The 13,217-nt window shown below is 36.6% G+C and overlaps 2 protein-coding genes across 3 annotated transcripts; one reads left to right on the forward strand and one right to left on the reverse strand.

Annotated features, from left to right (window-relative positions):
- Positions 1-1,019: 1,019 nt before the first annotated feature.
- On the forward strand, positions 1,020-2,664 carry LOC113296935 (myb-related protein 308-like). Its single transcript, XM_026545309.1, has 3 exons — positions 1,020-1,353; positions 1,479-1,608; positions 1,766-2,664. The coding sequence occupies exons 1-3, from the start codon at positions 1,221-1,223 to the stop codon at positions 2,451-2,453; spliced, it is 951 nt and encodes a 316-aa protein (XP_026401094.1). The 5' UTR covers positions 1,020-1,220; the 3' UTR covers positions 2,454-2,664.
- A 4,392-nt stretch (positions 2,665-7,056) lies between these two features.
- Positions 7,057-12,296, reverse strand: LOC113296934 (zinc finger transcription factor YY1-like). 2 transcript variants are annotated; one of them, XM_026545307.1, is made up of 6 exons: positions 11,974-12,296; positions 11,357-11,415; positions 9,044-9,243; positions 8,257-8,346; positions 7,970-8,113; positions 7,057-7,795 (listed from the first exon to the last, which is right to left on the reverse strand). In XM_026545307.1, the coding sequence occupies exons 1-6, from the start codon at positions 12,051-12,053 to the stop codon at positions 7,253-7,255; spliced, it is 1,116 nt and encodes a 371-aa protein (XP_026401092.1). In that variant the 5' UTR covers positions 12,054-12,296; the 3' UTR covers positions 7,057-7,252. The 2 variants fall into 2 exon arrangements, with proteins under 2 accessions (XP_026401092.1, XP_026401093.1); XM_026545308.1 differs by having other exon boundaries at positions 7,057-7,792; positions 11,974-12,295.
- Positions 12,297-13,217: the final 921 nt, after the last annotated feature.

The raw sequence follows: 13,217 nt of genomic DNA on the forward strand, positions 1-13,217 counted from the left end.
AGATTTGACCTGGTTTTAATGTGTGAATTCAATTTACTGCCAACCATTACAGAGTTGTTAATGGGGTAGGTAACTTCCAGTTCAGTAATTCATTTACTCACTACCAAACCAAACACCGTCATTTCTTCCAGTGAAGAAAATTAGGTAGTATTATTGGGACCTGGGATTTAATTGCTCTGAGTACACAGTTACAGTTTTTCATTTAGATACCGGAAACCAGCAACGTTGAAACAGTTATGGATCGCCGTCGACATAAACAAACGTATTTGCCCAACAACGAGTCAATATGCGGCCTAGAAATCAAACTTTTAGGTTAAAAAGGCAGCATTAATTCCTGGTCGGATTCCTTAGCCACTAATGAACCGTCCCTACCACCCCAACTGATAGATAGGTTGACTTGTTGTTGTGGCTATCTATGATTAATTAATCTTGAGCCTTATTATGCGATAAATATAGAAACTGTGAATTTAAATGGCCGTAAGAAAAGAGATATGCATGGCCTAGTGGCAATAATGGCTCCGTCCAACTGGATAGTTAAGTATAGTGGGACCGGATCCCATAAAACTTTTAATTAAAAATAAAAATGGACACTCCTACTAAGTCCCAAGTCCCAACTGTACAATTGATACAGGAAGCATTCTGAGAAACAAGTGAGGAGGAATTAAAAGAGAACAAATATGTCGGTGCATTTCTCGAGATGAAGTGGTAGTTGTTGGTGGTGTCGTCGAACAGTCTCCTCTTCATTAAAAACTCACTGAAACAACAATAATACAGATTATTTATTTATTTTAATTTAATAAAATAAAATAAAAAAATCAGAGAAGACAGAAAAAACCTTCCATTTTGTTTTTAGGGTGGAAAAATCACGTTAAACAGTGTGTACGTACCATTCATTCACTCTCCTCCTCACTCTAACATAGAAAGATAGATAGAGAGAGAGAGACACACACACTGACTGACTCTCACCTACCTACCAAATCCAGCTATCTCCTTTTTAAACCACTCGTCTTTTCCTTCCTTCCACCAACTCGGTCAAAATACTCTTCCCATAAAGATCGAGTCTTCTTCCACTTCTCTCTCCCTCCCTCAACCAGACTTAAGTTAGGCCCTTTCTTTCTCCCCATATAAATCAATCCATCTCTTTTTTCTCCCCTTCATTATCCTCTGAACTCTTCTTTTCTTTCATCATTTTCTTCTTCCAAGATTGATCAGAAATTAACATGGGGCGTTCACCATGCTGTGAGAAAGCTCATACGAACAAAGGAGCTTGGACGAAAGAAGAAGATCAACGACTTATTAACTACATCAAAACTCATGGCGAAGGTTGTTGGAGATCTCTTCCTAAATCTGCTGGTAATTATCTCTTCATCAATTCCTCATTTCTTATGATCTTTACTGATTATCATGGTTTTTTTTTTCTTCTTAATCAAGCTTCACTGATTCATTTTTCACTGACTCTTTAATTTTATCTTCTCTAGGATTGCTTCGTTGTGGTAAAAGTTGCAGACTAAGATGGATTAATTACCTTCGTCCTGATCTTAAAAGAGGAAATTTTACTGAAGAGGAAGATGAACTCATCATTAAACTCCATAGCTTACTCGGAAACAAGTAAGCAGCAGCAGCCCGGCCCTATTCTCTTATCCTTTCCTTTTCTTTTTTTTTAATTTATGTGTCACTCACGGCACTGTCTGTCTGTCTGTCTGTGTGTCCGTTTCATCCATTTTGAGATATCTAACATGGAAATTTTGATTCTTTTCTTATATAGATGGTCACTCATTGCTGGGAGATTGCCAGGAAGAACAGATAATGAAATCAAGAATTATTGGAATACTCATATCAAAAGAAAGTTATTAAGTAGAGGACTTGATCCTCAAACTCATAGACCAATCAATACAGCTGGAGGAACCATTACCAACAACAACTACAATATTAGTAGTTCTGGTTCATGCACGGATCAACCAGAAATTATTACTACTAGTAATGGTACTTCTTCAATGATCAAGATTGAATCGACCACCACTAATAATCTTATTCATAATGGCAATTACTATTCATCGTCAATTAAAGAATCAACAACAAATAGCAATAGTACTGGCACAACTGTTGAAGAAGATAATGGTCATCAAACACCAAAAAAAGAATTTAATGATGATGACGATGAAGGACTTAATCTTGATCTTTCAATAAGTCTACCAACTCATCGTCACAAACTATCATCATCAACAAATTCAGCTGAATCAAAACCATTTTCAGAGATATTTTCTTACCACAAACAGCTAGGTGTTTCTTCTAATCATCATCAACGACAAGGAGGAGTTTGTTTGTGTTATAAGTTAGGGTTTCAAAGAAATGAAACTTGTAATTGTAGCAGTAGTAATCATCATCAAACGTTGAATAATCCTATGATGATAGCTAGTGATCTGTTTAGATATTACAGACCATTGAATCCTTAAGAATAGGTAGCTAGTTCGATATCAATTAATTGTTATGTTGTAATTCGTCTAGGAAGTCTTCTTGATCTTTTGTGATGCTGAAACAGAAAACACAAAAGCATATAGTATATATTTTAAAAATGGTCTGGTACACTGGACTTCCTTATTTAGTTGAGAATTTGGAGGTCAAAGAATTCAATTAATCCAAGATTGCTTATTTGTTGTTTGGCAACTAGGAGTATAAGTGCTTCTCCCAAAAATCGACTTTAAAGCAGTTTTTATTCGACATGCTTCTTGCTCTTATGCTCGAAGCTGAAAAATAACTTTTTTTAACTAGTTTGCAAACACTCTTCCTATAGGTAGATTGAGAGCCCGTTAAAAATGAATTTTTGCATCTGCTCACTCTTTGGTCAAGCGGTACCACGACCGGTAATCGGAAAATATTATTTTGATTATCCTGCAACCGTCAGATACTTAGAGCAACCACAATCATGAGCCGCACTAAATACCAAATCCCATACTAAAAGCCAAATAAATTTAGTTTTTTTTGAGGTGAACCACAGCGGCAAGCGACTAAAATATAGTCGGACGGAATTTATATCAACGCTTGATTCTGGACGGACCTTATACCAACGTTTGTTGATGAAGCGTGTTTATAATAACCGTCTGAGTGAAACGGAGGTATAATGCATGCTTGATTGAGGCGTATGTATAATTGACGCCGGACACGGGACGGAGATAGAAAATGCGTCTGGGCGGGACGGAAATAGAAAGTTAATTATACATACGCCTCGTATGAATCCAGACGCACAATAAAACTACGCCTGATATTGGGCGGATGTATTAGATGCGTTTGAAGGGGCGGAGTTTATACATGCGCCTGACTCATACGGTGTTTATATGCTCGCCTGATTGCATACGGTGATTAAACTTACGCCTGGTTTCATACGCTCCTAATACTTCCGTCCCACTATATCTTCTTTAGTCTGGACAGACGACCACATTTGGTCTCAAACCCTAAATTTGGCGACCAAATTTGGGTTTACTCCTCACCACTGTGGCACTCTCTAGGACCACATTTGGGTTTAGTACCCAAATTTGGTCGTGACTGTGGTTGCTCTTAGGCTCCTAATTCTCCAACCCAAACAGGTTGTTCCCAGATCAGGAAAGGTAGCATAAAGAATTCATCAATCAAACAAATATTTCTACATAATAAAATGTTGAGAAACCCCTGATGTACGGGTCAATCGACCTAACACCACCCTGCCCAAACTGAACATCCTCGCTGAAATTCAGATTTTAATCCTTAAATAAATTATGATGTTTCTTTGGTGATCAATTAGCAGCTAAAAATTTGTCCTGTCTCCGGTATTTAACTAATTTATTTATTTTGCTGTTGTTTTTTTTTTCCTACCACGTCTAAGGCGTATTGTTTTACCTGCTAACTGAGTAGTTAGCGTATGTGTTCTACCAACAAGGAAAAAATCCAACAAATTCAACTTAAGATGATATCGATTTTTCTGAAGTGAGAACGGTCGACTAAGTTAGCTTTGCCGACAAATTAACTAATTTTTAGTTATGAGTCCTTTTTTTTTTTTGGAAAGGGATTGCCTTGAAAGGTATAGAAGGCAAGGTTGATGAGAAGCTGCAAAGAAAAAGTAATAGATAAGCCATTTATTCATTCTTTATGTGCATATCCAAATATCCAATACAATGAAAGTACTTGTAAACCTATAACTACTGCAGTCGCACTAGAAAGAAAGATACTAGTCTGTGATTAGATAGTTATGAATTTTGAAAGAGAGAGAGAAGAGCATGGCCATGAGAGGTGTTGTGGATGGTTAGGTAACCGAATAAATAAGATTGATTTAAATAAAGGAGTTAGAAAGCAGTTAGTGAGTGAGACGGACTGAGTGATTGAGTGAGAGAATGAAATTTCATTGCATGTGATTTCAAGCATGGAATTCCCAACGTAAATGGATCTCAGCTAAACAACAGCAAACAAATAAACATGACCACATAAGAGCTAACCAGACTTATGACTTATCCTTCTTTACTTGTTTCTTGTTGAACTATAATTTTGGGCATACCAAAATCTTCCAAGGCATACTGAATGAAGATAAAAAAGGTTGTGAAATAGCAAAATCAGATAACCCCTTAACCCAATTTTTTTTTAATGGCAAATCTGCCCTTTACGTATTAGTGTTAATAACCTTGATTAGTGATTAAATATTTTGTTTAGTGATTAAAATAATTTTCAGAATTATAAGAGTTGTTTAGATGAAAAATTTGAGGATGAGTTGTTTACACAAACTCAAGATGATGATTTTTATGAGCCAAATCCTGATGATGAAGACATTGATGAGGAACCCAATGCTTCTAATACACAGGTACACTTATATCCTATACTTAATCTCACTTCTATACCGTTCAATTATCAAAAGTTAGGTTTTTTGAATCATGGTTCGGCGAAACAGGTTGAGGTTCGGCTCACATCTATGAGTCGAATCTACCAATTGATGAACGTTCGGCTTACTGAATCTGTTTACTGCATGTGCCGAACTGTTTGCTAGACACTAGTTCGGCTTATATGAAAGTTTCATAGTAAGCCGAACAACATCCTGAATAGCTCGGAAAAAAAAATAATTACCGGTTCGGCTTGTATTTCGAAAATCGTATGAGCCGAACATCAATTTGTTATTTTTTGGGTTAAAATATTGTTATTGGTTCGGCACATATTGAGAATATCGTAATAGCCGAACCTCGTTAATGTGCTAGGTTCGGCACATATTATGATTATCGAATACGCCGAACCCCTATGCATCTTTATCTGTGACTAGGTTCGGCTTGAAATTTCATGAAATTTCATGCCGAACTGTTCATATACACTTACAGGAAGCTTTTGTGAAGAACAGTTCGGCTAAAAACGCAACTCAATTTTGAGCCGAACCCAACACTGTAACCGTCATTTAATCGATGAAAAACAGCAAATAGGAGATTGGGTTTGTAAAACTTGCTTTCTTATCCTCATTTCCGGAGTTGGAGATGCAGTTGGTTCAATTTCTGGTTCAATTGGTGGTTGATTTTCAGTTTCTACACCTTCATCTTCAATTGGTTCTTCTTCTTCAATTGATGGATTAGAAGACGATTTAGTTTGCCTAGTCCCTGCTTTTCTTTGTACGAGTCATTATGTGGTTGAGTTTAATCGACGACCAAATTTTTACGAATCGACAATTAATCACGATGATTAATTTTTTTTTCGCAGGAGGGGGAAAAGTTTGGCTAGAGGAGGAGGAGGAAGAAGAGATGGTAAGGGAAACTGATTTTGATTTTTTAGAAAACTGATTTTAGATTTTTGTATTAAGGGTATATAGGTAATTGAACTACCCATAGGGTACCCCTTATAAGGTCACCCAAGATGAGACTATTGTTTTGTATGCCTAGAAAGATTTTGGTATGCCCAAAATCAGGGTTCTTCTTGTTTGTGTGTGTTTAGGCAAGGGTATAATTCATTCTGGCTAGGATAAGGCCCACCTAATTTATCTGAGGCGTCATATTTTATTAAAAAGAAAAACATTGGTTGTTTTGAAGTAAATTCGGAAACTGCTTAATCAATTATACTGTTAACGGTTAATTTATTTGTATTAATTTGGTTAATTGATAAATATCTAATTTTGTCAACCTAGAAATCAACTAATATTAAATGATCAATGAAACATGTTTTTTTTTATCATTTTTATAAAAACATCAACCAAAAATCGGTGGATATTCATGCACTCATAAATCGATTCTGGGTTGATGTTCTTTATTCACAAAGAACATCAGGAACCGGTGGATATTACTTACTAAATAGACCGTGTGTTAGAATCGGCGGTTGTGGATGTACATATATACCGATTGTATTATACCTTCATGAAGAAAATATCATTCATAGTTTTAGGAAATGAGCACATTAGATAGTTTAGGAGATTAGCGCATTAGATAGGATGATTTAGTATGTGAGTGATTAAATGTCGCACATCAATACATCATCGGTTAACCTGCGGTCACGTTTGCACAACACCCGGTATTCATTCATGCGCATAAACATTCTTTCCCTATTTCATATATGCCATTGAATTGTTCGAGCTGAAATTAAAGGAAATGCACGTTATGATGCAAAGATTAGACGATGAGATAAGTATAAACATGTCGAATTACTCATTATTTCACTAAGAGGAACTTGTCGATGATGGTCGTTCACCATTTTGCCAATTTTACAGAACTCTCGAATATCCCTTTTGATGTATTCGAATCGAAACGCTAAGTCTCTCAATATGTGGTTAGTGGGATTCCACGTGCGCTCATAATGGAACTATTTGACTCTCTTCCAAAGTATAGAATAAATTTCACTAGGATGTTCGCAGAAGAACACCAGGATAATAGTCGATAGAAGGTTTTCTTAGTTTTCTCCAAAATGACCCCCATCCTGAATTCTTACCTGGCTAGTTTACTCCAAATTAGCCAGGTAAGAATTCAGGATTTCCCCCACATGCAAACTATTGTATGTGCATTCTATTATAACCAGTCATGTATGGGATCCAATATACCAGACAGCATAATCTAATAAGACTGGGTAAAAACACGCGCCAAATAGGAAATTTCTCTAATTTCCCCTCTTATATTATATATGCCTCGAAGAGGATAAAAAAATTTAGCCAGATGAAATGTGTTAAGACCGCGCTGTGAAGAGTCATACTTATCATCACTTAACAAAGAGATAGTCATGACTAATGGAGTTTGATCTAACTTACAATTTGAGAAAAGAATGAAGGCTGAATTTAATCCTCGTCAGTCTCCTCATCATCATCATTGTTTTCTGCATACCTCCATCCATCCTCGTCCACATTATCATGATCCTCCTCTTCAGTTTCTTCACTATCTTCTTCCTCATAAGCTTCTTTGCTAGGCAACGGTTTTCTAGTTAAGCTATAATTTGTAGGAATAACTGCCGGTGCTTTCCTCTGAGGGACAACTTTTGGAGTTACAGTCTTAGGGACTGGCTTTGTTTTGGCTCGTTTGACATTCTTTCCACTGCTGCTTTTTCCGCCATACATATCTTGGTCACTGCCTTCATCCATTTCATTGTCAGCTTCACGAGCTCGTTTGCCAACATGCTCTTCAGGGTTGTGACCAGGGTGTTCTCTTCTCAGATGGAGGTTGAGCTTATACTCATGAATGTATGATTTATCACATCCTTCATAAGGACATGCGTAAGGACGGTCAGAGGAAGCAGAGCCATAAACAACCGCAGGAGGTTTTACAGCAGCAAGTGTCTTCTCAACAGGTGGAGTATGTTTAACGGGATTATTTGGAGAATTCTGCTATGGATAAACGGCAGGATCAGGAAAACTTAATCGACTAAACTAGAACATATTTCCCTCACTTTATGACTGTATTCTCAGTAAGAAGTACAACAAACAATGTAAAAACCAAAAAGTGAATTTGAATTTGTGGACTACAAAAACCAAAAGTACAAAATCCAGAGAGGAACCAACCTTTTCATGGTGGGATTTAATGTGCGTTTTCAGCTTGTACTCGTGAGCATACCTCTTCCCACAATCAGCATATGGGCAAATGTGATAATTTTCTTGCGAATGGGTTCGCATGTGTGCCCTTAAGTTGAAATCCAACGAGAAAGCCTGCATTCAGTATGAAATCATATATTACCTATACAAGCCTTATTGTTTAGCTATTGCATCTCACTCTACAAGATGAAAGGTTATAGAGCATTGATAAACTCCAAATATGAAAAGATCATGGTTGCAGAGAAGGAGAGAATCACCTTCCCACAACCTTCATGAGGACATACAAAATCCCTCTCTCCTGTGTGAATAAGAAAGTGTCTTTTCAGCTTGGAACTATCCAAAAATTTCTGCAACAGAGAGACACAATCTCATATTGCTGATGCCAGAAAGGTACGGAAAAAGTAAATGTTATATCATGGGCAACTGATTCAGGAACAAATGTCCCATAGAATCATGCACAAATAATCTAGTCATATGCAGGCAAAACAACTTAGAAATCCCAGAAACCAAGTAACTTTCGGATTTCTTCATAGTCATGGACCACGATTTAGCCATTGTCTCAAAAAAATAAGGTAAGAAAAGTTTTATGCAGTAACTATATAACTTTTTTTTACAAACCACAGTTGATAGAGAAATCAATTGTTATTAGATAAAAGCATGGAAACAATGAACAAAGAAAAGTTCAGAAGTTTTAAAGGTGTTTCATATCAATACCAGGAAAAGATCTCGGATCAATCAATCCCGTAGGGAATTTGATCTAAGGCCCGAACCAATTCTAGCCTCTAGGTGCATAAAGCTATCCAACTAGGGAACTACCCAGGCTTTAGAAAAAATATCAACGAGTTCAAAAAGCAAGATTTTTACGGATTCACCAGGAAATCTTATACAAGGAGACATAACTATTACCCAACAGATATAATCGTACCAAGCGAAGCGGTGTCTACAGACAAATCTCAGAATGTAATTCCATGTGTCATAATTTTATTCTTGACCAAAATACAGCTAAAAAAGTATTGAATAAGATGAAAATGATGAATATGTTACCCTTCCACATCCCTCATAATGACAAACATATTGTCTCTCCCCATGGATGTGAGAATGCTTCCTCAGTGCCCCCGCATCAATGAACGTTTTACCACAGCCATCATAACTACAGAGAAATAAAACTTCTGTACTTGGTTCTGGTTCTTGTTCTTCTGCACGTGGTTCTTTAACTTTTGCCTTTAATCCCTTTATCGTATCCTCTGCAAGAAAAAAAGAAAGAAATAGATATGTGAAACATCAACATAAAATTGCATGATTAAAAGCGAGCCCAATCAGATTCCACATATATATTCACAAGTGTCATTAGAGATGATTTCATCGGAAAACTATTGGTTTTTCCATACTATTCCAAATTTCAGATGAAGATGGGATCTTTCTCGGGACCCTACAAAAATATTAATGAACTGCTCAAACCACTAAATTATATGATAAAACATGCTGCTACACTCAGATGAAAGTGGCACATGTCAGAATCATCAAACTGTATAATGCACTCACAAAATACTATGTTTAATGCACTCACAAGATACTACAATGCTGATGAAGAAATCTTTGATAATACTCATGTATCACAAGATCAAGATTCCTTCAGCATATTACCTATGCACATCACAGCAGAAAGAACATTCTGAGTTTGTGTTTAACAATTTGTTCCATAAATCAAACCAGATGTTCTGTTTTTTCCTTATGTATAAGATACTCGTATGAAAAAGAGACTCAAAGAATGATGATTACGGTTTTTACAGAGCTATAAAGCTAGTTATATGATATTTGGTAGTCATTCTTTTTAGATTTACTATTAAGAGCCTGCACCGCTGCACGCACAGACACAAAAGTTCAATATCAATCAATTACCAAGCAAAGACACCAAGATCACCAGTTCTCCTTTAATTTCTAACACTAAGGAACCATAGAGATGATCTTTCCATCACAGCCCAAAGAATCTAAGTTATCTGACTGTTCCAGGAAAATAGTGATTAAAAGTCCTAAATTTCTTTCAGCAGTTGTAACCAGTCTTCCACGTCCCGATTGTTCGATATCTCAGCATACTATGTCTCTCATGTAGGACCAACAGAACACTGCTTCAAATTCTATAATTCAGATTTTCATTCAGAATACCTGAATTGTTGAACTGACCAAAAAAATTGGTTTAATGTTAAAAGTGTATTTAAACACTTGCTTAAATGTCTTCATCCTCTTCTCGAAACTATAGTAAATCAATAACTACTCTCAATCCCACCGCAGAGTACAAACAAAAGCAACATGAATATACTACATTATTGCACCATCCAAAAGTGGTAAAATCTATAAAAGCTTTACCACCCGTCTGCCACAAATATACAGCACTCAATAATAGGAAAATACTTAAATTTGCTCCTTAAACACTTGCCTAACTAGGGAGTGGAAATGCAACAAAAACTTATCTGTGGTGTTTGTTTGCTACAGACAATAAAAAAAAAATTTGCTTTGCAAGAAACATATGTAGAGTGCCTACTATCGTGTATTTACAACGGATTTACAACGGCAACAGTGACACTCAGATTGAAAAGCTAGGGGAGACAATTAGATTCGATACCCCAGTAGTCCTAACCATAAACAATAAATATCGAGTCTATCAGCCCGTGCAATGATTTCGACACTCATTAGCTTAGATTAGCTTTATAGCCTGCAGGATACATCTATTTTATTTGTCAACTACACGTTCTGATTAATAATGCGAAAATCTCTAATAACCTACATAGCGTAAACAGGGTAGTCTGCTCACAAGCTCTCTATGGATCAAGATTTCCAAGCAGGGACTTCTTGTTGGTAACTATAATAATTTATTCATCATGGTGATTGTCACATAGGAGTGTTTATCCATTTCATTATATGCTGTGGATCGAAAAAATCCCGAGTTGGATTCGGAATGTGCTCCAATAGACAAGCCTACAAACTCAAGCTGCCTAGGACACTAATTTTTAACCCAATATCCTATAGTTCTTTTAAAAGAGAGGCAAACCCACCTAAACAGAAATCTAATGGAAGATATGGGAGAGAAAGTGTAAATATCTCCCTGAAGAAGAAGTTAACCTATCCAACATTAGCTGCAAATATGTGACTTAAAGAGCCGTCCCTAATGCGAGACCCAGAATACCAGTACCCATGTCTTTCCAAGAATTAAAGTGGTTGCTCTCTTTTTCTAAAACACTATTTTACTTTTACAAACTAGACTCTACTGCTTGTCATACATCATAATTATAGGCTCCCTTTTCTTTTCCTTGATATATTGAGAAGTTATTTAGAGAGGAATGAGAATAATGCAAAGCATACCTGTCACCCATTTCAAAATTTTGCACTTCCCTCCAGTTGAGATAACATCTTGGGGTACCCTGAAATAAAATTACATCAACCACCGGAGTCGAGCAATGGCAGAGAAAACAATAGAAACTACTTGAAATCCTAGGAACAATTTTGTGATCGGCTGCAAACATATAGTAAAGGAATCATCGAATACAAAAATCTTAACATGTCATATACTCAACCAGGCCACCATCAAGGAGGAAAAAGAAATAACTCAAAATTGATAGATGAGATGAAGAGTTTATCACAAGTATAGGCATATCTATCGAAAACTACAAAAACTTCATAGTTTATAAGGATCACAAAATTGAATAACCTAAAACGTTCTAACCAAACTAAAATCTTACAACTGGAAGCCAAATTAGACTAACTGAATAAACTGCAATTTGCAGAACAGTAATATCAATTTAATAGGCAACTCAACTGATTTAATACAAACTGAAATTAAGAAGTTGAATAACACAGATTCATTGGGGAAAAAAGTATTCTTTCACAGGGTACAGCGATGAAGTGCTTACAAGATTACAGTAGATAAGTAATTGAAAGAAACCCTAAAAACAGAATAATTAATTTAAGAAGATTCTCACCATTCCTTAAACCATCTGGTAGCAGGAGCCTTAGACTTTGGAATTGCGCGTTTCTCATATAAGTGATAATTCTCCATCATGAATGATTAGGGTTTTGTAATATCTATATACAGAGAGATTGAGGCAGAGGGAAAAAGAGGAAATTAATAGGTTGGGAGTATAAAACGAGGAGGAGTTCAGAATGGGGAACTGGTTTTTGGTAGCTAATCTTCTTGGTGCAGTTAGGTGTTTATGGGTTTTCTATCTTTCTCTCCTTTCTCCATTAGATGTGTGTGTCTGTAACTTCTCGCAGCATCAACTAGTTTGATTTCAGTCCGGATTGTTGTAAGCCAATTATCATCATCACCACGTGTTCGGAAAAGCAATCTTGTGGTCTTTTATGTTTAATCACACCTCTGTTACACTGTTAACGCTTAATAATTACAAGGCTTTCGATATTTATTTTTTTTTAAGAAAACTTAGGCAAGGCCTAAGAGCAACTGAAATGGTGCGAGTATAACCAAAGATCAAAGAGGAAAAAAAAGGCCAAATTTTGGATTTAGTCTGGTGTGTGACGCTACGGTGGAAAGACTAAATTTGGTCAGACGTACATTATACGTTCGCCTGGTGTGGAGCGTAGACTATACCAATGCCTGATTGGGGAGATTCTAAAAAAAAAAAAATGAAAGAAGTGGGGCCGAGATATAAAGCCCGCCCCACTAAAGTTGTTTCGAAAACAAAGAATGGGGCGGGGGTATAATGCCCGTCCCATATAAAATTAAAAAAAAAAAAAATGGGGCGTAGACTTTGCGTACGCCCCATGTGGAGCGTAGACTATAACAACGCCTGATGTGGGGCGTGGAATATACGTCCGCCTGATGTGGGACGTAGACTATACCAACGCCTGATGTGGAGCGTAGACTATACCAACGCTCGACTATATTTGGGTTTAGTCTTGGTCCCAGACCAAATATATTCTGGGTTTTAGTCATCGATTAAAATTTTATCGATAGTACGTTCCACTACGTCTGTTCAAAAGATCAAATATTTGGGTTTAATCGCCCACTGTGGACGCTCTAAGGACATAGATTGATTGTAGTGCTAGTGGTGTCGTTGTTTAGGCAAACATCAGACCCATTACTATAGTTCTTACATATAATAGCCAAGTTTAAGGCCTGGAGATTTTGGTTTCTATGTAAAAGTTTAAGACCTGTTAAGACAAAAGTTACAGGATTAATGCTTAAAACTGAAGAGGCACTCAATAA

This window comes from Papaver somniferum, chromosome 7 (assembly GCF_003573695.1).
Source record: "Papaver somniferum cultivar HN1 chromosome 7, ASM357369v1, whole genome shotgun sequence".
In the NCBI taxonomy this organism is placed as follows: Eukaryota; Viridiplantae; Streptophyta; class Magnoliopsida; order Ranunculales; family Papaveraceae; genus Papaver; species Papaver somniferum.

What these genes read in the sequence shown, in the direction of transcription:
- LOC113296935 (XM_026545309.1), top strand. Translation starts at nt 1,221, where the DNA reads ATGGGGCGTTCACCATGCTGTGAGAAAGCTCATACGAACAAAGGAGCT. An exon ending in ATCTCTTCCTAAATCTGCTG is followed by an intron (nt 1,354 to 1,478) that starts GTAATTATCTCT and finishes TATCTTCTCTAG; the next exon opens with GATTGCTTCGTTGTGGTAAA. An exon ending in CATAGCTTACTCGGAAACAA is followed by an intron (nt 1,609 to 1,765) that starts GTAAGCAGCAGC and finishes TTTCTTATATAG; the next exon opens with ATGGTCACTCATTGCTGGGA.
- LOC113296934 (XM_026545307.1), bottom strand. Translation starts at nt 12,053, where the DNA reads ATGATGGAGAATTATCACTTATATGAGAAACGCGCAATTCCAAAGTCT. An exon ending in CTCATGAAGGTTGTGGGAAG is followed by an intron (nt 8,114 to 8,256) that starts GTGATTCTCTCC and finishes TACTGAATGCAG; the next exon opens with GCTTTCTCGTTGGATTTCAA. An exon ending in TTAAATCCCACCATGAAAAG is followed by an intron (nt 7,796 to 7,969) that starts GTTGGTTCCTCT and finishes GTTTATCCATAG; the next exon opens with CAGAATTCTCCAAATAATCC.